Raw genomic sequence first — 24,289 nt, forward strand, 5'->3', positions numbered from 1 at the left:
CTTATTGAGGATTATTGTGGATTTATCAGTGGTGGCAGTGTTTCCTAGTCTCAGTGCAGTGGCCAGCTGGGAGGAGGTGCTCTTATTCTCCATGGACTTTACAGTGTCCCAGAACATTTTGGAATTAGTCCTGCAGGATGCAAATTTCTGTATGAAAACGCTAGCCTTTGCTTTCCTACCTGACTGTGTGTGTTGGTTCCTGACTTCCCTGAAAAGTTGCATATTGCGGGGACTATTCGAAGCTAGTGCAGTACGCACAGGGTGTTTTTGTGCTGGTCAAGGGCAGTCAAGTCTGTTTACTTAGGAGATCGGCCGTAAGTAAGCATTTCACTGTTTGGGGCAGCAGGGGAGCCTAGTGGTAGGAGCGTTGGACTAGTAACTGGAAGGTTGCAAGTTCAAATCCCTGACTGGAAGGTTGCAAGTTCAAATCCCTGAGCTGACAAGATACAAATCTGTCATTCTGCCCCTGAACAGGCAGTTTACCCACTGTTCCTAGGCTGTCATTGAAAATAAGAATTTGTTCTTAACTGACTTGCCTAGTTAAATAAAGGTAAAATATATTTTTTAAAGTCTACACCTGTTGTTTATGAATCATGTGACAATACAATTCGTTTTGACTATAGCCAGCACGCACACCTAGCAATTTTAGGTGGTCTAACATGCTTCCTCCATGCAGTAGATGGCGCTATGGTTTTACATTTTCGTTTGTTGCTGACACTACCTGTCGTCTTCTCGATCACTTCCGTAATGACGTTGGTCGACAACAAATAAACAAATATGGCCGAATCCAGCTCGGCTATGTACTTTGCTGTTAGCAATATACCTGCTGCCTTTCGATCTGCTAACCTTCGAAACTTTTTTAGTCAATTCATAGAAAGCAATGGTTTCTTGTGTTTCCATTACCGACATCGACCGGAGATTTTGAAGGAGTCCGAGGGCACCCAAGTCAACATGTCAGACCATACGAGTAAAGACATTCCGACAACAGAAATGCCATCCACAGATGTCGAGGATGGCACAGAGGAGAGTGGATCTTCGCCGAAGAGTATAAAAACATTTTGTTGCGTGGTATCGGTACCTTCAAATGAGGCGGCCAGATTGGTCAAAATGTACGCGGGGAATCAATGGATCGACTCGAAGGGCAACTGGCTTGCGAGGCGTTGTGTGATAAGAAAAGTGAAAGTATCACCTTCCACAGGTCAGTATGTATTTGGAGTCATTAACACTAGAACATCTGGGCTTCGAGGGACTTTAAGCCACATTCTAACTGTCTAATAAATAGATGTCCTACGATATCATGAACATTTGTACGTTTTGACCGGTTTGTACGTAAAACATTTTTACATTCAGGCTGAAAATGCGTCGATTTCCTCATTAACTATATTTAATGGTGAAAAGGATGGAAAATGTTCCATAAAGAAAGCATACGTTTTTTTTTTCTCACCACATTAGTGGCTAATCCTGCTTCCTGATATTGAGCCCTGTGTTCAGCCGGGGGTAGACGGCTGCATCTTGAATGGCTGAACGCAATAACTTACATCCTTACTAGCATTCCTAGGTCACTTTATCATGGTGGTGGATAAAGGTGTTTCAGAAAGCATGCATATTTAACGTTTTTTTTTTTCTCCCTGCCATTGAATCTAGTTAAGGAGGACATTGAAACCTTTGCAGCCTGAATAGAGAATTTTAAGTATGAATTGGTCCAAGTGTACATGACTAGGCAAGTCAGATAAGAACACATTTTTACTTACAATGACAGCCAACACCGGCCAAACTCAGACGATGCTGGGCCAATTGTGCACCACCCTATGGGACTCCCAATCACGGCCGGTTGTGATACAGCCTGGATTCGAACCAGGGTGTCTAGTGACGCCTCAAGCACTGAGATGCAGTGTCTTAGACCACTGTACCACTCTGGAGCCCCCAAAAGATTAAATAACTCAATATCGCTATCTGCTGGCTGTTGGGCTAGGTCAGGGGGGACAGGATGGCACGCTAGCGGGACAACTTCCAGTAAAACTGGAGGGCTCACAATTCAAATAAATAATCATACAAATTATGGATATTAAACATTTACGTACAGTTGAAGTCGGAAGTTTACATCCAAAAATACATTTAAACTCAGTTTTTCACAATTCCTGACATTTAATCCTAGTAAAAAATGCCCTGTTTTAAATCAGTTGGGATCACCACTTTATTTTAAGAATATGAAATGTCAGAATAATGGTAGAGAATGAATTATTTCAGCTTTTATTTCTTTCATCACATTCCTAGGGGGTCCGAGGTTTACATGCACTCAATTAGTATTCGGTAGCATTGCCTTTAAATTGTTTAACTTGGGTCAAATGTTTCAGGTAGCCTTCTGCAAACTTACCACAATAAGTTGGGTGAATTTTGGCCCATTCCACCTGACAGAGCTGGTGTAACTGAGTCGGGTTTGTAGGCCTCCTTGCTCACACACGCCTTTCTCAGTTCTGCCCACAAATTTTCTATAGGATTGAGGGCAGGGCTTTGTGATGGCCACTCCAATATATGCACCCATACCGTTAGCGGGATCATTTTCGACAACATCAGCTGAATTGCAGAGCGCCAAATTCAAATTAAATTACTAAAAATATTTAATTTTCATGAAATCACAAGTGCAGTATAGCAAAACACAGCTTAGCTTGTTGTTAATCCACCTGGCTTGTCAGATTTTAATAAAGCTTTTCGGCGAAAGCATACCAAGCGTTTATGTAAGGACATCTCTCTCAGTAGATAAAATATTATAAACAGCTAGCAGCCAAGTAGATTGGTCACGAAAGTCAGAAAAGCAATAAAATGAATCTCTTACCTTTGATCTTTGGATGTTTAAACTCACGAGACTCCCAGTTACACAATATCCAAAATACCTCCATTTGGTTGCCGCGTTATGTTCAGAAATCCACAGTCGACTGAAGCCAGTTCGATCACCTGCTTCAGATGGTTGGAGCCAGGATCACCCGGGTGAATACCAACTACTGGGAGTCCATCAGCCCAGTTTAACACCTGGCGATTTGTTTCCGGTAAGGTGCATTCCAGTACATTTTTAATGCCTAGTGATTGATATTTAATACATTGTTTTTATGTGCAAACTAGCTAGCTAAAGGGCTCTATTTAATAGTCCCTATTTGACATCAAATGTACTTTTACAGAATGTTAATTGGGACTATACCTTTTCCCAAAGTTGGTTAATAATCATTTTATAATTATGCAATGTTACCAAATGAAAGGAAAGTTGCCTTCTGCCCTGATGAAGGTAGGCTAGTCTTCTCAAGGACCCATTGTTGTTCAAGACAGTCATTCATTACATTCTTATTGGACTCGCATACACGCAGAGAAAAAGGTTCCAAAAGTGTCCTTCTGCTTTCCCCACAGGATAACCCTTTTTGGTTCCAGGTATAATACTTAATACATGGAACCCAATAGGGTTCTACTTGGAACCAAAAAGGGTACTACCTGGAACTTAAAAGGGATATCCTATGGGGACAGCCAGAGAACCCTTTTAAGTAGATAGTACCATTCTTTCTAAGAGTAGAGTTGGCCTGGACTACAGTTTATTGATATAGTCATAGACTGAATTGTACTGTTTCAAGGCATTGTTAATGATGGTTGATGAGTGTTACAATCTAATTAGTAGAGCATAATGAACAGTAATGTGGTAGCTATATGAGTAGATATAATATGTGGGTGGAATTCAAGTTACACACAATATTGATCATTATTTTGAATTATATTTTAGATTCTTGGCGACAGGGGACTCTTACAGGACCATGGGGTTCAGCTTCTGAGTTGGACGGTCCACTGTGGCAGGCATTGTGGCACAAGCCATTTGGAACTGTCTGGTTGGTGAATTACATACCTGTCCCCAAGGAGGAAGACTGGAGGGCCATTGCTGCCGAGTTCCTGGAGAGGTGGAATTTCCCCAACTGTCTTGGCTCCATTGACAGGAAACATGTAGTAATCCAGGCTCCACCGTGCTCAGCTTCGCAATTCTACAACTACAAGGGTACATATTCAGTTGTACTCTTGGCTGTAGTAGATGCCATCTACTGTTTCCCCGTTGTCGATGTTAGTGCTTACGGCAAGGGAAGTGATGGCGGGACCCTCCGGGTGCCACTTCAGGATGGCACCCTGGAGATTTCACCACCTGCATCACTCACTGGGGCTGAAGACCTGGGGCCTGTTCCCCAGGTCTTCGTCGGCGATGAGGCCTTCCCTTTAAGACCCAACCTCATGAGGCCCTACGCTGGAGAGCGAGCTGCCATTGCCAAAGCCTGTAAGGATCTTTAACAAATGACTGTCCAGGGCGGGGTTCGTTGTTGAATGCGCCTTTGGGATTCTGGCAGCCCGGTGGAGAATGTATAGGAGAGTGCTTGGTCTCAGCCCCTCAAATATCGATGCCTGCCTGAATGCATCATGTGTTCTCCACAACTACCTGCGGAGGTCAGTCCAGGGTCCGCTCCCGATGGAGATGGGCATGCCAAATGGTCACCTTCCTGATGTCACCAGGGCAGGTGCCAACAACACCCCCAGACAGGCACTCCAGGTGAAGGAGAAGCTGACCACCTACTTCTCAGTCCCATGGCAGTATGCCGTGGAGTGAAACGGCTCTTTTAAGAGCCCCATAACGCAAAGGTTATTTTAAGAACCATCCATGTTGTCCATAAAATTGCATTTTTTTCCCCAAATTACTTCATGTATCATTGTCTCTTCATTTGGAAGCTATATTTAAGTGACATTTGGGAGTAAAGACCACACCTTAACCCCTTCCCATTAACGTCAGTATTATACACACCTGTCATGGTACATCAGGTGAGCGGGAGCACTAATTAAGGTTATACGACATTTAATTAACATTTTTTACTTATTTTACTAGCCAAGTCAGTTAAGAACAAATTCTTATTTTCAATGACGACCTAGGAAGAGGGGCAGAACGACAGATTTGTATCTTGTCAGCTCGGGGATTCGAACTTGCAACCTTTCAGTTACTAGTCCAACGCTCTAACCACTAGGCTACCCTGCCACACTAGGCTACCCTGCCACACTAGGCTACCCTGCCACACTAGGCTACCCTGCCACACTAGGCTACCCTGCCACACTAGGCTACCCTGCCACACTAGGCTACCCTGCCACACTAGGCTACCCTGCCACACTAGGCTACCCTGCCACACTAGGCTACCCTGCCACACTAGGCTACCCTGCCACACTAGGCTACCCTGCCACACTAGGCTACCCTGCCACACTAGGCTACCCTGCCACACTAGGCTACCCTGCCACACTAGGCTACCCTGCCACACTAGGCTACCCTGCCACACTAGGCTACCCTGCCACACTAGGCTACAGTTAGTATGATAACAAAGGGAAAGGGTAACCTATGGTCCATATAAATAGTACAGTTTACCACCTGTTCACTCGCCTGACAAAATACAGGTGGGAAAAAAACTGAATTAAAACTGTGTTTACTTTCATCTTGTCTTAGATCAGCAAAGGTGTAGGGAAGAAATAAACAGATTAAGTCTAAATGAGATATTAATAAACAACTGACTATGAAAACATAATTTAATAAGTATTCAAGTACAGGAAAGAACATGACAGGTATGTGTGTTATAAAACTATTGAAAGAGGTGTGTGTGCGTGTTTAAAAAATAAAAAAGAGAATTTGTAGCCTGTAATCTGTAAGAGAACAAACAACAAGAGCATGTATTTTTGGCACAACTGCAGACCGATACAGGGACTACTCATAAAGCCTAGACATAGTCGGGAACTTCAGACGTGGCCATAAAAAGAGAGGGCTGGGCACTGGAGATCTGAGGTAGAGATGAGAGGTGTGTGTGTCTGTCTCTGAAAAAAAGAAAATAATATGTAGCCATAACACAGCTAAACAAACAAATGGCCCCTGGATGTCATGGACCAGTCGATGGAACATAACTTCACAAAAAGTTCAAACACCCTGGTTTTCTTAAGAGACCCAGAGTATCTGTGAAAACATACGGAATGTGTTTCAATTCAGAAATCTATGTAACACTAATAATGAATACTATCCTGAGACTTTATAAACGAATGACTTTATGAATTGACTGAATTTAACCGGAACTGACGTGTGTGAAAAAGGTAGAATGAGGGAGGTCAAAACAACATACAGACAGCTCCTCTTCCTGTCCTTCCTGTGAGCTGCTTGGCTAAATTGACTCCATCTCTGGAAGGAAAGAGAAAAACAACACATACAAGCTTAACATAATAGAACACCATAAAAGGTGAGATTTATTCCAACTAAATACTGCTTATATAGTGTAGTTAGAGGCATAAATATTGGAACAGTGCAGTACATTTGGTATTACTTGCTGTTTACTCATGGAATGTGCATTTCAGAGATAAAGATGAATGACAGGCAAATATTTAGACAGTAAACTTGTTTTGGGATATTATCTATCCTAGAAACAGCTATACATGTGCCTCATTTTAATACTTTAATCTGAAATACCAATTAGCCTACATGAGTATACTGTAAAAATGACCTACTTTACTTCACTGTCGCAACACTTATGACACTACCTGTGATGTGGAGGGGAAAAAACATACCATTGAACTCAGCTTTGAAAAGCAGCTGATACATTTTAACCCTTGCTGCTTTTCTTTGCTGGGGCAGCCTGTTCAGTGTTGGCACCAGGCTCATGGCAAAGATGGTCTCGTCATCCTCCTTCCTGTGAGCATCAGATTGGGCTGCATCCCTCTCGACAGCTTGGAGGAGCCTCTGCTGAAATGAGTTGAGTGGCTCTGGGGGCTGGTACCTCTGATGACACCTGGTGTCACGTTGTTCCTCTTCGTTTCTCTCCACGGCCACATCCTGTTCAACCAGGTCCTCAGTGGTCACTTCCGTGAGGTTCATAATAAGGTGTTCCTAGATCCAGAGGTGCTTCCTCCATTTCATCATCTTCCATGGCTGCACCGGTGGTGGTCATACTTGTGGATGATGTAGATGTTGTAGAGGGTCTCGCTGCACCGGTGGAGGCGATGGTCGCACTTGTAGATGACGTTGAGGGTCTTGGTGCACCGGTGGCGACAACACTTGTGGATGACGTAGTAGAGGGTCTGGCTTTAATATTGCCACTCGTTGCCATATGCACAATAAATGGATCCAGAAAATAAAATGTGGCAGAAGCGCCAAGGCTGCTGGCCTGAAGCGGCTGACCCAGACCTCTGCCCTTCTCTCTCTGTCACTGAGTCCTCTCCACTTCCTCCTAAAATCTTATTCTACATAGAGATGATAAGCCAAACCATTACCTAGGATAACTATAGTTATTAGATAGCTATCATGAACATGTCACCTACTGTACACTCAGACACACGCACACGGTTATCTGACCAAATTATCAGGGGTACAGTATAGAGGTCGACCGATTTAATCGGAATGGCCGGTTAATTAGGGACGATTTCAAGTGTTCATAACGATCGGAAATCAGTATTTTTGGGTGCTGATTTTTATTTTATAAAATCCAATTTGATACCTTTTTATTTAACTAGGCAAGTCAGTTAAGAACACATTCTTATTTTCAATGACTGCCTAGGACCTGTGGGTTAACTGCCAGATTTTCACCTTGTCAGCTCAGGGGTTTCAATCTTGCAACCTCACAGTTAACTAGTCCAACGCTCTAACCATTGCACTCCACGAGTAGCCTGCCTGATACGCAAATGCAGTAGAAGCCAAGGTAAATTGCTAGCTAGCATTAAACTTATCTTATAAAAAACAATCAATCATAATCACTAGTTATAACTACTAATACAGTTTAGCAGGCAATATTAACTAGGTGAAATTGTGTCATTTCTCTTGCATTCATTGCATGCAGAGTCAGGGTATATGCAACAGTTTGGGCTGCCTGGCTCATTGCGAACTAATTTGCCAGAATTTTACGTAATTATGACATGCATCGAAGGTTGTGCAATGTAACAAGAATATTTAGACTTAGGGATGCCACCCGTTAGATAAAATACAGAACGGTTCTGTATTTCACTGAAATAATAAACGTTTTGTTTTCAAAACGATAGTTTCCGGATTTGATCATATTAATAACCTATGGCTCGTATTTCTGTGTGTTATGTTATATTTGATAGAGCAGTCGGACTGAGTAGCAGCAGGCCCGTAATCATTCATTCAAACAGCACTTTTGTGCGTTTTGCCAGCAGCTCTTCGCAAGCACGGCGCTGTTTATGACTTCAAGCCTATCAGCCTAATGGCTGGTGTAACCAATGTGAAATGGCTAGCTAGTTAGCTGGGTGTACGCTAATACTGTTTCAAACGTCACTCGCTTTTAGATTTGGAGTAGTTATTACCCTTGCGTTGCAAGAGCCGCGGCTTTTGTGGAGCGATGAGTAACGATGCTTTGAGTGTGGCTGTTGTCGATGTGTTCCTGGTTCGAGCCCAGGTAGGGGCGAGGCGGGGGACGGAAGCTATACTGTTACACTGGCAATACTATTAGTGCCTATAAGAACATCCAATAGTCAAAGGTATATGAAATACAAATGGTATACAGAGAAATAGTCTAAACCTCTTACCTTGGAATATTGAAGTCTCATGTTAAAAGGAACCACCAACTTTCATATGTTCTCATGTTCTGAGCAAGGAACTTAAACATTAGCTTTTTTACGTGGCACATATTGTACATGGCACATTTTTACATGGCACATATTACTTTCTTCTTCAACACTTTGTTTTTGCATTATTTAAACCAAATTGAACATGTTTCATTATTTGAGGCTAAATTGATTTTATTGATGTTTTATATTAAGTTAAAATAAGTTAACTCAGTATTGTTGTAATTGTCATCATTACAAATGTTTAAATAATAGTCCGATTAATCGGTATCTGCCTTTTTGGTCCTCCAATAATCGGTATCTGCGTTGAAAAATCATAATAGGTCGACCTCTAGTACAGTAGTATCTACCATTTCTATTATTAATTACCTGACATTCACACTCTTTCAAACATAATTATTTGGTAAGTTATCAGGCGTAGTAACTAGAATAATTTATGACTTTCTTTCACACACCTCATTGGCTAGGTTAGCAAGCTACGTTAGCTAGCTAGCTAACCACATCTAGCACAAGCTCACTACTTTACTGACCTGCAAATCCTACTATTGTGGACACTTGTCTCCAAGCAGTATTTTTTTGTGTTTATGTCCCTGTAGGTGTCAGTAGTTGTGTCAAAGACACGGTTTTGAGGATACTGCGAAAATGATTTTCTTCTCAATGTGTTCAACCGCATGCGACCAGCTGCAAAAGATACTTGCATCAGTATAGTTGCCTAGCTGCGCTACTGCTGTTATGCCGCAGTGATGCAAAAACACAGTCGGTGTGTTCGAAGCGTGAGGGTTTACGGCCGAGGGCTGTCTACTTGATTTTGAAACGCAGCCCTGGATTCGACGGGGATTCTCCCGAGGGAAAGTGGCTAGCGCGAGGGCTAAGGGGTTCAAATGTAATGTGATTGGACTCCAGCCCAATTCGGGATCTCGGGCGTCTTTTTTTAACTTATATATATATATATTTATTTATTTATTTATTTATTTATTTTTTATTAACAAAAATCAACAAACAAGTGGAATAGTCACATGCAAGCAAGCATACATAAACTTTTTATATTGCCAGGAATCCTAAACAAACAAATCATATTCATTAATAATACACGTTTTAATTGCCTTTTTGTTTTTCATTTTAGTTAATGAAGTAGTGCCATATTGTTTAAATTCATTTTATAAAGTAAAAAAAGCTAGGTTTGGAATTTGAGAATTTGCATTTGTGAATATAAAATGTACCTAGTATTACTAGCAGTTGAATTGAATTAAATGTATCTTTATTAATGTCAGAATTTCTGAAAAAATAATTTCAAAACCATTAAATTGTATGTAATAAAGTTGCGTGTGTCAATCCAAAACATTATACTATAAATACTGGTAAAAACTCACAATTATAGTCAATATTCAGCTTGAATCACATGTTTCACAGGATAAATTCTATGTAACATTTTAAATGAAACCTCTACCTTGTTACTGATACATTATTTTGTTAGCAATTTTCCATGCTTTCCTATGTTGTATATCACCATAGATATTCTACCCAAGAAATCCTGCTGAGGGAAGTGTATCACAAACAATATTCCTAATCTGTTTATTACTACATTTCTCTGAGGATTTTAATATTGCCAATGAATGTATTTTCATGTAACACTATTACTTCAACCACACAGGAATACAAATTTAAAAAATACAACTCCCCCTTGGAATTGAATCAAAAACAACATTCTCTAGTAAATTCTTATTCATTTTCCAGTAACCTATACTAACTTTTTTTGTTGACAAACCATTCATATTTATCTTTATTGAAATCCCTTTGTGGTCTGTTAAAATCGATGGTGCAATTGAGACTGTATCAACCTTGTCAGCCATAAATCAATATGGGATTGTATAGATACATCTTTGGTTCTCCATGTAACCATAATCTTATCTGGGTTCTTATGTCTCCACATATATAGAACACCTAACCATAGACATATATTCCTTATCTCACAAACAGATGGCCTCCTAAGGATAGCAATTATATCTAGATTATCATGTAATATTGTATTAAAATCTCCACCCCGTTTTACTTTGGCCAATGGAAATGTACACATTTTACTTCCTTTCCTCTCGATGTCTCTAAATAAAATAGTTACTTGACTTGTTATTGGTAGCATAAGTATTAACAACAAGGAATTGAATGTGGTTGACCTCTATCAATAGCACAATCCATCTCCCTGTATTACTTGCTTCATGACTTCATGACCCTTAAAGTTGCCTTTTAAAATTGCGTCACCTACTGACCCATTGGTGCCGAATATCATTCCCCCATTTGACATTTCCAATACGCAGTATCTGTGGAATTAAATAAAAGTTGTGACTCTTACCTTTTACAATACAAAAATAAAGATTTCCTTTTCATTTTACGGATTTCCCTGGCATTAATAGAAAAAACAGAAATCGACATTTACTATCACAGTGACTATATGAAGAATATTAAACTTGTATACGTTCACATGAACCGGGTTCTCACAAAATGAAACGTTCTTTCTAGTTGCAAATAAAAACAGTCCTTTGCACCATGCAGGTGGTAGACGTAAAGTATATTTTTATACAATTGCAAATAACATTGTGCCATAGATTGGTAAAACAAATAACAAATCAAGCTAACATTAAGTGAATTTCCCTGCCATAAAATAATTGGTTCACACACATAATGCTCTTTCTTTAAGAAATACATTTTATCAGTTGCAAATAAAAATCAGTCCTGCACCATTCACTTGGTAAATCCAGTAGTCATCAAGCTAGGCATCAGTGCAAATTTCCCTTCCATTTAACAAAGCCTTGGCTCCCGCAAAGTATGCACTTTTCCCCTCTTTCCTTGCTCTCTCAATCATCGGCCACAGACGATTCCGAGCTTCTTTGTCAACTGCTCGGGTTGTTGTTCTTTAAATAGTAATTTTTCTTTGCACTTTTCCATGTCCCTCGCTGTCCTGGAGATTAATTTCATGATCACTGGTCGTGGTGGCTGGTTCTTCCCATCTCTCAGCCTACCCAGGCACTGCACTACATCCAGAGAACCTGCAACAACATTTTGCTCGTCCTCCGGGACTATTGCCCTGCAAATGTCCTTCACTTTTGTTTTGATGTTCTCGTCAGATCTTTCTGTGATCCCATAAATTCGAAGATTCCATCTCCGACTATACCGGTCAGTCTTGTTTACCTTTGACTCCATTTCAGTGAGTTTCTTCTCCTGATTTGCAACCTGAGTTTTCAATGTTGCGTTCTGCTGCTTCAGAGTATTTACTTCCTCAGCATTGAAATCAATCGCTTTCCTCAGGTTAACGATGCTGAGTGTTCTTTTTAACCAAGTCCATGATGTCAGCTGCACTCTTTGATTTTAGCCGCGAGGATGCGGACGATGTTGTCCTGTAGCTGCCTCAGTGATGGTTCACTTCTCAACTTTGGAAGTTGCTCCTTGGTTGTGGTATTAGGGTATGAATCACATTCACCCCCTGTTTTACACTGCAAGCATATGAATGAGTTTCAGCAATGCTTCTTTTCTCCTTGGACGTTTCAACATCCATTATCTCAGCAACAGTTTGGTTATGTCCTGACTCCATGCTGCTAGTTATGAAGATGTTAGCTAGCTAACGTTAGCTAACTTTGATAGTTAGCTTGTTCTTTGGAAATCGTCCCCAAAAAAATATTTCAGTGGCTTGATTAATGACAAAATGTATATTACATTTACATTTACATTTAAGTCATTTAGCAGACGCTCTTATCCAGAGCGACTTACAAATTGGTGCATTCACCTTATGACATCCAGTGGGACAGTCACTTAACAATAGTGCATCTAAAACTTAGGGGGGGTGGGGTGAGAGGGATTACTTAACCTATCCTAGGTATTCCTTAAAGAGGTGGGGTTTCAGGTGTCTCCGGAAGGTGGTGATTGACTCCGCTGTCCTGGCGTCGTGAGGGAGTTTGTTCCACCATTGGGGGCCAGGGCAGCGAACAGTTTTGACTGGGCTGAGCGGGAGCTGTACTTCCTCAGTGGTAGGGAGGCGAGCAGGCCAGAGGTGGATGAACGCAGTGCCCTTGTTTGGGTGTAGGGCCTGATCAGAGCCTGGAGGTACTGAGGTGCCGTTCCCCTCACAGCTCCGTAGGCAAGCACCATGGTCTTGTAGCGGATGCGAGCTTCAACTGGAAGCCAGTGGAGAGAACGGAGGAGCGGGGTGACGTGAGAGAACTTGGGAAGGTTGAACACCAGACGGGCTGCGGCGTTCTGGATGAGTTGAAGGGGTTTAATGGCACAGGCAGGGAGCCCAGCCAACAGCGAGTTGCAGTAATCCAGACGGGAGATGACAAGTGCCTGGATTAGGACCTGCGCCGCTTCCTGTGTGAGGCAGGGTCGTACTCTGCGGATGTTGTAGAGCATGAACCTACAGGAACGGGCCACCGCCTTGATGTTAGTTGAGAACGACAGGGTGTTGTCCAGGATCACACCAAGGTTCTTGGCGCTCTGGGAGGAGGACACAGTGGAGTTGTCAACCGTGATGGCGAGATCATGGAACGGGCAGTCCTTCCCCGGGAGGAAGAGCAGCTCCGTCTTGCCGAGGTTCAGCTTGAGGTGGTGATCCGTCATCCACACTGATATGTCTGCCAGACATGCAGAGATGCGATTCGCCACCTGGTCATCAGAAGGGGGAAAGGAGAAGATTAATTGTGTGTCGTCTGCATAGCAATGATAAGAGAGACCATGTGAGGTTATGACAGAGCCAAGTGACTTGGTGTATAGCGAGAATAGGAGAGGGCCAAGAACAGAGCCCTGGGGGACACCAGTGGTGAGAGCGCGTGGTGAGGAGACAGATTCTCGCCACGCCACCTGGTAGGAGCGACCTGTCAGGTAGGACGCAATCCAAGCGTGGGCCGCGCCGGAGATGCCCAACTCGGAGAGGGTGGAGAGGAGGATCTGATGGTTCACAGTATCGAAGGCAGCCGATAGATCTAGAAGGATGAGAGCAGAGGAGAGAGAGTTAGCTTTAGCAGTGCGGAGCGCCTCCGTGATACAGAGGAGAGCAGTCTCAGTTGAATGACTAGTCTTGAAACCTGACTGATTTGGATCAAGAAGGTCATTCAGAGAGAGATAGCGGGAGAGCTGGCCAAGGACGGCACGTTCAAGAGTTTTGGAGAGAAAAGAAAGAAGGGATACTGGTCTGTAATTGTTGACATCGGAGGGATCGAGTGTAGGTTTTTTCAGAAGGGGTGCAACTCTCGCTCTCTTGAAGACGGAAGGGACGTAGCCAACGGTCAGGGATGAGTTGATGAGCGAGGTGAGGTAAGGGAGAAGGTCTCCGGAAATGGTCTGGAGAAGAGAGGAGGGGATAGGGTCAAGCGGGCAGGTTGTTGGGCGGCCGGCCGTCACAAGACGCGAGATTTCATCTGGAGAGAGAGGGGAGAAAGAGGTCAGAGCATAGGGTAGGGCAGTGTGAGCAGAACCAGCGGTGTCGTTTGACTTAGCAAACGAGGATCGGATGTCGTCGACCTTCTTTTCAAAATGGTTGACGAAGTCATCTGCAGAGAGGGAGGAGGGGGGGGAGGGGGCGGAGGATTCAGGAGGGAGGAGAAGGTGGCAAAGAGCTTCCTAGGGTTAGAGGCAGAAGCTTGGAATTTAGCGTGGTAGAAAGTGGCTTTAGCAGCAGAGACAGAGGAGGAAAATGTAGAGAGGAGGGAGTGAAAGGATGCCAGGTCCGCAGGGAGGCGAGTTTTCCTCCATTTCCGCTCGGCTGCCCGGAGCCCTGTTCTGTGAGCTCGCAATGAGTCATCGAGCCACGGAGCGGGAGGGGAGGACCGAGCCGGCCTGGAGGATAGGGGACATAGAGAGTCAAGGGATGCAGAGAGGGAGGAGAGGAGGGTTGAGGAGGCAGAATCAGGAGATAGGTGGGAGAAGGTTTGAGCGGAGGGAAGAGATGATAGGATGGAAGAGGAGAGAGTAGCGGGGGAGAGAGAGCGAAGGTTGGGACGGCGCGATACCATCCGAGTAGGGGCAGTGTGGGAGGTGTTGGATGAGAGCGAGAGGGAAAAGGATACAAGGCAGTGGTCGGAGACTTGGAGGGGAGTTGCAATGAGGTTAGTGGAAGAACAGCATCTAGTAAAGATGAGGTCGAGCGTATTGCCTGCCTTGTGAGTAGGGGGAAGGTGAGAGGGTGAGGTCAAAAGAGGAGAGGAGTGGAAAGAAGGAGGCAGAGAGGAAAGAGTCAAAGGTAGACGTGGGGAGGTTAAAGTCGCCCAGAACTGTGAGAGGTGAGCCGTCCTCAGGAAAGGAGCTTATCAAGGCATCAAGCTCATTGATGAACTCTCCGAGGGAACCTGGAGGGCGATAAATGATAAGGATGTTAAGCTTGAAAGGGCTAGTGACTGTGACAGCATGGAATTCAAAGGAGGCGATAGACAGATGGGTAAGGGGAGAAAGAGAGAATGACCACTTGGGAGAGATGAGGATCCCGGTGCCACCACCCCGCTGACCAGACGCTCTCGGGGTGTGCGAGAACACGTGGGCGGACGAAGAGAGAGCAGTAGGAGTAGCAGTGTTGTCTGTGGTGATCCATGTTTCCGTCAGGGCCAAGAAGTCGAGGGACTGGAGGGAGGCATGGGCTGAGATGAACTCTGCCTTGTTGACCGCAGATTGGCAGTTCCAGAGGCTACCGGAGACCTGGAACTCCACGTGGGTCGTGCGCGCTGGGACCACCAGAGTAGGGTGGCCGCGGCCACGCGGTGAGGAGCGTTTGTATGGTCTGTGCAGAGAGGAGAGAACAGGGATAAACCGACACATAGTTGACAGGCTACAGAAGAGGCTACGCTAATGCAAAGGAGATTGGAATGACAAGTGGACTACACGTCTCGAATGTTCAGAAAGTTAAGCTACGTAGCAAGAATCTTATTGACTAAAATGATTAAAATGATACAGTACTGCTGAAGTAGGCCAGCTGGCAGTGGGTGCGTTGTTGACACTACACTAATCAAGTCGTTCCGTTGAGTGTAATAGTTTCTGCAGTGTTGCTATTCGGGGCTAGCAGGCTAGCTAGCAGTGTTGTTTACGTTACGTTGCGTTAAAAGAACGACAATAGATGGCTAGCGAACCTAGAAAATCGCTCTAGACTACACAATTATCTTTGATACAAAGACGGCTATGTAGCTAGCTAAGTAGCTAGCTACGATCAAACAAATCAAACCGTTGTACTGTAATGAAAATGAAGTGAAAATGTGATACAACCTGTGAATGCGACCGGGTAGTTGAGTTCTATACAGAAGACGTTGGCTAGCGTTGGCTAGCTGTTGGCTAGCTAGCAGAGTCACCTACGTTAAGGACGACAAATAGCTGGCTAGCTAACCTCGGTAAATTAAGATAATCACTCTAAGACTACACACTCTAAACCTAAACAACACAATTATCTTGGATACGATGATACGATGATACGAAGACAGCAAAGACAGCTATGTAGCTAGCTGACACTAAACTAATCAAGTCGTTCAGTTGAGTGTAACAGTTTCTCCAGTGCAGCTAATCAGTGGACGTTAGCTAGCTGGCTAGTGAAGACTAGTGAAGACTACGTTAGGACGGCGAAATACGATAATTACGCAATTATCTTTTGATACAAAGACGGCTATGTAGCTAGCTGAGAAGAAATTGCTAAGATAAGACAAATCAAACCGTTGTGATATAATGATATAATGAGATATAATGAAAAAGTTATACTACCCGTTGGAGCGACGTGCAGATGCGACCACTCGCTCCAACCGGAACCGTGAGCAGTATATCTATGTACATATAATTTTTCCACATTTTGTTGTTACAGTTTGAATTTAAAATTGATTAAATTGAGATTGTGTCACTGACCTAGACACAATACCCCATCATTTCAAAGTATAATTATGTTTTTCAACATTTTTACAAATAAATAAAAAGCTGAAATGTCTTGCATCGACCCCTTTTGTTATGGCAAGTAAGTTCAGGAGTAAATTGCTGAACTCACTGTGTGCTAATAGTTAACATGATTTTTTTTTAAATGACTACCTCATCTCTGTACCCTACACATAAGATCCCTCAGTCGAGCAGTGAATTTCAAACACAGATTCTACCACAAAGACTAGGGAGATTTTCCAATGCCTCGCAAAGAAGGGCACCTATTAGTAGATGGGTAAAAAAAAACTGCCATTTGAGCATGGTGATGGCACATTATTCATTAAACTTTGAAGGGTGTATCAATATACCCTGCCACTACAAAGAGTCGTTCCTAACTGATAGGAGAGAACTGAGGATGGATAAACAAAATTGTAGTTACTCCGCAATGCTAACCTAAATGACAGTGGCAAGAAGGACTCCTGTACAGAATACAAAATATTCCAAAACATGCAAGCACTTAAGTAAAACTGCAAATGTGTCAAAAAAATAATATTTGTAAAAAAAAACAATTTGTCCTGAATACAAAGCTTTATGTTTGGGGCAAATCCAACGCAACACATCACTGAGTACCACTATTTTTCAAACATGGTGGTGGCTGCATCATGTGGGCATGCTTGTCATCAGCAAGGACAAGGGAAAAAATAATCAGAAAAGAGCTAAGCACAGGCAAAATCCTAGATGAAAAACCTGGTTGTCTGCTTTACAACAGACACTGGGAGACATTCACCTTTCAGCAGGACAATCACCTAAAACACAAGGCCAAATCTGCACTGGAGTTGCTCACCAAGATGACATTGAATGTTCCTGAGTGGCCTAGTTACAGTTTTGACAAAAATTGTCTTGAATATCTATGGCGAGACTTGAACATGGCTGTCTAGCAATGATCAACAACCAACTTGAGAGCTTTAAGATTTAAAAAAATAATAATATGCAAGTTTTGTACAATCCAGGTGTGTAAAGCTTTTGTAGAGACTTAAAGACTCCGCTGTGAAAGGTGATTCTAGCATGTATTGGCTCGGGGGGTTGAATATATATGCCATTTAGCAGACGCTTTTATCCAAAGCGACTTACAGTCATGTGTGCATACATTCTACGTATGGGTGGTCCCGGGGATCGAACCCACTACCCTGGCATTACAAGCGCCATGCTCTACCAACTGAGCTACAGAAGGACCAATAGAATCAATTTCAATCCCACCTTGTAACACAACAAAATGTGGAAAAAGTCAGGGAGGGTGTAAAATACTTTCTGAAGGCACTGTAACTGAACCATTACTCTAGTGTGGGCAATCTTGTCATGGGTTGTCTTGCGCATCAGACAATAGCCTGGGGATGAGGTCAGACATAAAACCATAAAATCTGCATCTTTGTATGCTATTCATAAAATGTAATGAATCTACATTTTTATTTCAGATGAGGATGAATTCCCCTACAAGACAAAGTCCGGGCACAGGCGCCACGTGGCACTAACAGAACGCTTCACAGAGGCGGACCTAAAGGGCTTACCAGAGCTGAACCCGCCTTCTCTTATGCCGGCTGGTAATGTGGGTACAACCGTAAAGGTATTCTTACAGCTTATTCAGTCATGCCGCCTACCCCCGCGCCTCATACGCAAGCTGGGCCTCGCCTTTCCCAAGACAAGCTGCAATCGGCGCTATGGTAATGTGCCCTTCCAGTACCATAACACCAGCTTAGCACCATCAACTGAGGAGAGTGTCTTCACAGCTGGTGGGCATGAAATATCAGGTCCTGGTAGTGTGGCCCCTCCCTCAGGAACCCAGGGGCCCACTGACCCCTCAGGGGACCCTGAAATACCAGAGGAAGACGAGGATGCCCAGTCAAATGCAGATGATGTGAGTCTAAATTTGTTACTGAGTATACTGTAAATATCCTATAACCTGTGAGCTACAGCACTTGCTGTGTTAAGTTCATAAGGGAATGATGTTGAAAAGAGGAAGGGCTTAAAATGGTAAAAAGCCAGAGTAAAGAAAAATACATCTCAAGGTAGAAACATCTGAGTAGCCTACATAACAATGGCTGGGTAATATGAGTGTATTCTTGTTGCTGTGAACTCTGGCTTTACAGATGCATTTGCCATTTCTTGTATTGCATATGATCCTTGTGTTCTTCTGTGCTGTAGGACGATGACCGCTGTGAGGAGTGGGAGCGCCATGAGACCCTACATGAGGACGTGACGAGCCAGGAACGCAGCAAGGAGCGGCTCTACGAGGAAGAGATAGAGCTGAAGTGGGAGAAGGGAGGCTCGGGCCTGGTCTTCTACACTGATGCCCAGTACTGGCAAGAGGAAGAAGGAGGTATAACAGGGGCTCCACTAGCCCTCTTAAAGATCTGCCCTTCTGATTTAATATTTCTGTCTTGTAAAACTCATAATTATACATTAGTCAAATAGTGATTATTGTTTTTTTCTCTCCGCCTAGATTTTGATGAGCAAACTGCAGATGATTGGGATGTGGACATGAGCGTTTACTATGACAAAGGTAACCTGACTTTGCATGTTTTCCTTCACAATTCAGGATCTATAGCTAGGCTTCCATCCAATTTGCAACAGATTTTCATATGAGTATTCTAAAATATGCATAAAGAAAATATGCTTGTGTTTCCACCAAACTGACTTGTTGCAAATACAAATCTGTGCGTGATTACGTAGTGCGCACATTTATTTTTACGTTTTCATGTACTAAATAAAACATTGAAGAATATTTAATGTCTTTCCATCGCATAGTTATGTCACAAATTGTTGCGTTTAAATAGCAAATGTGTCTACTATTGTTTTGGCACAAGCCAACAGCTTGCAGATACAGTATGGTTAGGCTAGTCTAAATGATGAGATTAGAGCGAGAATGTTTTGATTTGTCACAACGGCAGTCAAGCATCGATCATCATGTCATCATCATGTCATAAGACCCTCAGTATGTATTGGACCGGAGCATCAAGCTCATACCATGCACTTTCACCACCCTGTGAAGTTCATCATTAATGATTTAATCTGTAGCCTAATTTAAACTTTGTGGTTTCGAGCCGTAGTTGAAGGACCACACACCATGTCATTGCGTGACTCCAAATTGAATTCAATATTTGCGCATAAAGGCATTTCCACTGCCATTTCTAGCATAATTAATTTTACCAACACAAAAAGATCTCACCAAGTCGAACGAACAAATTATATTTTGGCATTTTATGAAATTATACCAAAAGTTCCTGTTTCCATCACAGCTGTCGAGACTTTACTGGCATAACTGGATTGAAACGTGGTTTACTGATTTGAAATCCTAGTGGACTAGGTAGGCATGCAGTCTTAAGACATTTGAAGGAACATTTAACCTTTGTTTTAACTTTGCAAGTCAATTAAGAACACGTTCTTATTTACAATGATGGCCTACCAAGATGTAAAAGGCCTGTGGGGATGGGCCTGGGATTCAAAATTTAGGACTACACACACAAAGATGTGAGAACCACATAAAGAGACATAAAACGACAACACATGACAACACAGTATGGTTGCATCATAACATGGCAGCGGCACAAACATGGTACAGACGTTGTTAGGCACAGACAACAGCACAAAGTGCAAAAAGGTAGTAATGGTGTACATAGAGAATGAATCTCGTGGGGGCCACTCTCTCCACACAGACGGGGGTGACATGGACTCCCGTGACTACGTCCGCATGCGGTATGAGAAGAGGCTGAGGGAGGGGCTGGAGGACCGGTCTGGAGGACAAGATCAGCCAATCGGCAACTTTGAAAAGTTCACAAAGGTATGGAAGCCCTTGTGCCAATCCACTTAATAAAGCATTTATAATGGATTACTCTATAAGATGTTTAATGTAGGTTTACTAATCTTTTTTTATTTATTTTAATTTTATCATTAGTTAAGTCTTTTTGTGTGGCCTTATCTAAAGTGTGGGCAATTTATACTTTGTAAATGTTTTGAGTGACCAGTAATTTCTTTCTCAAAAAATGGACATGCCATTGGAAGACATTCCAGCAGTACTGGATGCTCCTTACCTTAAGATTTCAAAATAGCCTAGAGCATATCAATGGTAAAACACAGGATGTTAAAGAACTACACTACATAATCAAAAGTATGTGGAACCCCCCCCCCTGCTGCTATAACAGCCTCCACTCTTCTGGGAAGGCTTTCCACTAGATGTTGGAACATTGTTGCGTGGACTTGCTTCCATTCAGCCACAAGAGCGAGGCCGGGAACTGAAGCGACTAGACCTGGCTCGCAGTCAGCATTCTAATTCATCCCAAAGGTGTTCGTTGAGGTCAAGGCTTTGTGCACGGGGGCATTGTAATGCTGAAACAGGAAAGGGCCTTCCTCAAACTGTTGCCACAAATTTGGAAGCACAGAATAGTCTAACATGTAGGTTGTAGCATTAATATTTCCTTTCACTGGAAGTAAGGTGCTTGAAGTATGGACAACAGCCCCAGACCATTATTCCTCTTCCACCAAACTTCAAAGTTGGCACTATGCATTGGGGCAGATGGTGAAGCGTGATTCATCACTTCATAGAACGCGTTTCCGCTGCTCTAGAGTTCAATGGCGGCGAGCTTTACACCACTCCAGCCGACGTTTGGCATTGCGCATGGTGATCTTAGGCTTGTGTGCGGCTGCTCTGCCATGGAAACCCATTTCATGAAGCTTCCGACGAACAGTTATTGTGCTGATGTTGCTTCCAGAGGCAGTTTGGATCTCAGTAGTGAGTGTCGCAACTGACAGATCATTTAAATGCGCTTCAGCACTCTGCGGTACCGTTCTGTGAGCTTGTGTGGCCTACCACTTTGTGAGCTGTTGAGCTGTTGTTGCTCCTAGATGTTTTGACTTCGAAATAACAGCACTTAGTTTACCTGGGCTGCTCTAGCAGGGCAGAAATTTGACAAACTGAATTTCTGGGCAAACCAAGATTAGACTGCTCTTAGGAGTGACTGCAATCCACGCAAAAGAAAAGAAAAGTCACTGCTGAGAAAAGCTTATGTTATTCTGCATATAGTGTGTCTGAAGCATAGGCGAAATTGCCAATGTAAAAGGCCTGCGGGGATGGCGATTGGGGGGAATATGTCCAGTTTTCGGGGGGCTTTCCACCTATACTGTGTTTTCAAAATACCTCTCTTTATACTCAAGACATAAGTCATGTCAAATTGTGTAGAACTGCAGGAGATGCGTTTTAAAATGTACAAAAATTTAATAATCTGCTCATCATTTAACCATTATGTTCTAGGGGTCATTTGGAGACCTGAAGGTTGTGGCGAAATCTGCACGGAGCCTTCACCGTGCACTGCCACTTTAACAGCGCATGAGCAGTAAGGAAGGAGGAAATAAAGAGAGCTCATTCAGCTCTTTGGGGAGGAGCTCTTGGGTGGCGCGACAGTTTGATTGTGTGGGCTGTGCTGCAGAAGTTTTGTTTGTTTTCAGCGTGTGTAGTTTATAAAGTATTTAACTCTATCATCGGTGTAATCGCTCTAGGTCGTGGTTGTTTTCGTTTGGGACCGCGCCTGTTATGGACTGCATGGATTAGTAGCAACATTGTTGCGAAGCTTTAACATACAAACCAACAAACCATTGGACAGTCAAGACAGTACACCGGCACGCCGGAAGACCACAGCTAATATCTCTCTTGTTCTCTTTCTCTTTTTCTCTTCCCTCTATCGTTCCAGTGCTTTACCCTGCAACAGACTCTCTATTTTTCCAATGCACTTCCCATTGAAGTTCATTAGAACTGGACTATTATTACCCTGCCAGAAGTATTTGGGTGGACATTTGTGTTAAAAGGGAGGTTGCTTGCAAGTTATGCATTGTAATGTGAACTGTATTGAGGTGTACTAATGACATGTGGCCGAGAAGATTGTGGACATTTTTAAGGCTTTTGTTGTCTATGAACACCCCCCACATTCATACCCTCTGCACTCCTCCACTGGACGATAATACATATTATTGCAAATCCTCTGTTGATGACTGGGTTCTTTCTTGTATGAAGTTGCTGTTAAATTGCTCTGCCATTATTAGTATTATTGTATGAGGTATTCTTGTTGGGGTTACCCCTGTGCTGTGATGTGGGTTTTATATGGTGTGTATTCTTTTTTTCTCTCCACTGGCTATCTGGTAAACAGGCTACACTCCAGGCAGTCTCTTCTGCTGATGTGTGTGGGTCTGGTAGTGGTACTCTCTCTATTCTACTCTTTTCCTTTCGGCATGGTTAATACCTGCCTGGCGCCCGAACAAAATCATTCTTTACCCCTCTCTAATAAATACCGCTACAAGGTACTGTTGGAATGTCTACCAATAGCATTTGCTGGAATGTCTACCCATTTACCTAGTACTCTGTTCTCATTTAGTGGGCAGAATGTAACTGGTGGGGTCTGAATTCCTCAAGCAGGAATGGGATTTTTCCACTGTCTGGTGCCTGGTACTAGGACTAGTACTGATCTTTTTATGTTGTCTAGGGTGTTGGTCGCCGGGTGATGGAGAAGCAGGGCTGGAAGGAGGGAAAGGGCCTGGGTAACAGTCAGGCAGGGATTCCAGAAGCCTTGGAGAATGAAGGACAGCATCCTAAATGCAAGAGGGGCTTTGGGTGAGTGCAACAATTACTATCACAATAATTACAATTACGATTAAATCTATGGCCTTTGTAACTTGGATATGTACAGGAAGGTAACGGAAAGTTGAAGGATATTACAAATTATTCTTGTTGACATCCAGGCAAATAAAAACCCTGATTACAATATGATGTTTTGTGCAGGTACCATGGAGAGAAGCTGAGCACCTACTTTGTGAAAAAGGCCAAACCAGACTTGTTCATATCCACTGTGTATGATAAACCCAAAGACATAGACCAAGGAGACCCCTTATTGCGGCGCAATCCCAAAACCAGCATGAAGTACAGAGGCTGGCAGCCAGGTGGCAACATTTTTCCAAAAAGATGACAACTCTGTATTTACATAATTTCTTATTACTAGAAGTTGTTACCATTAGAATTCATGATTTGTTTATATTAAAGCATTTATCATACAAGGAATTTGTTTAAATTATTTCGTCTTGTCTCCTAAATGAATTACACATTCGTAATTTTGACCATAGTATGATTGAAACCGAAGTAATTATTTTGGGCAGTAGAAGTTTGCATGACCTGCCTTCCGCCTGCAAGAATAAGGTCGTGACTGGCGATTTTCCTTCAAAAAAAAAATCCCGCAATGATGGTAAAATGTTTTATACCAATGGTAGAAATTTAACATTTTGAGGAAATGTTGGTATACTTAGAATTTTGTTTAACAATATGAAAGGAATACGGGTAATTGCCTTTTATAGCACATATTATAGCAATGGCATTCTTAACAGTATTAATTACTAGATATCATAGTAACAAGACATAATGCTATTAATAATATAATCAACTTTAGAAAACACTTAAATCCTATTGTTAATTAACTTATTCAATTTGCACGATGTTCAGCACGTTTTCCATACTGGACATACTACACAATTTCCTGTACATTGTGTCACAGAAATCAGGAGCACTTCTAATTTCCAATTTCATAGTGTACAACCCAAGGAGTGTCACCGCTCAATCTAAAGTGGCCTATCACCTTAAATGCAATACGTTTTTCATATTGGACATGCAGTATCAGTCAATTTGGACACACCTGCTCATTACAGAGTTTTTTATTTGTGCTATTTTCTTCTTTGTAGAATAATAGTGAAGACATCAAATCTACGAAATAACACATGGAATCATGTC

The 24,289-nt window shown here is 42.7% G+C and overlaps 1 protein-coding gene across 1 annotated transcript; it reads left to right on the forward strand.

The window, feature by feature from the left end:
• The first annotated feature begins 757 nt into the window (after positions 1-757).
• On the forward strand, positions 758-23,569 carry gpatch3 (G patch domain containing 3). The gene is made up of 7 exons (XM_046362629.1): positions 758-1,198; positions 17,946-18,385; positions 18,673-18,847; positions 18,971-19,030; positions 20,184-20,308; positions 22,998-23,125; positions 23,294-23,569. Exons 1-7 carry the CDS (start codon positions 778-780, stop codon positions 23,475-23,477), a joined length of 1,533 nt encoding a protein of 510 aa, XP_046218585.1. The 5' UTR covers positions 758-777; the 3' UTR covers positions 23,478-23,569.
• Positions 23,570-24,289: the final 720 nt, after the last annotated feature.

Source organism: Oncorhynchus gorbuscha, linkage group LG09 (assembly GCF_021184085.1).
Source record: "Oncorhynchus gorbuscha isolate QuinsamMale2020 ecotype Even-year linkage group LG09, OgorEven_v1.0, whole genome shotgun sequence".
Classification (NCBI taxonomy): domain Eukaryota; kingdom Metazoa; phylum Chordata; class Actinopteri; order Salmoniformes; family Salmonidae; genus Oncorhynchus; species Oncorhynchus gorbuscha.

Excerpts from the sequence above, each read along its gene's own strand:
- gpatch3 (XM_046362629.1), top strand. The coding sequence starts at position 778 with ATGGCCGAATCCAGCTCGGCTATGTACTTTGCTGTTAGCAATATACCT. Across the intron at positions 1,199-17,945 it reads GAAAGTATCACCTTCCACAG|ATGAGGATGAATTCCCCTAC; the intron begins GTCAGTATGTAT and ends TTTTTATTTCAG. Across the intron at positions 19,031-20,183 it reads GAGCGTTTACTATGACAAAG|ACGGGGGTGACATGGACTCC; the intron begins GTAACCTGACTT and ends CTCTCCACACAG.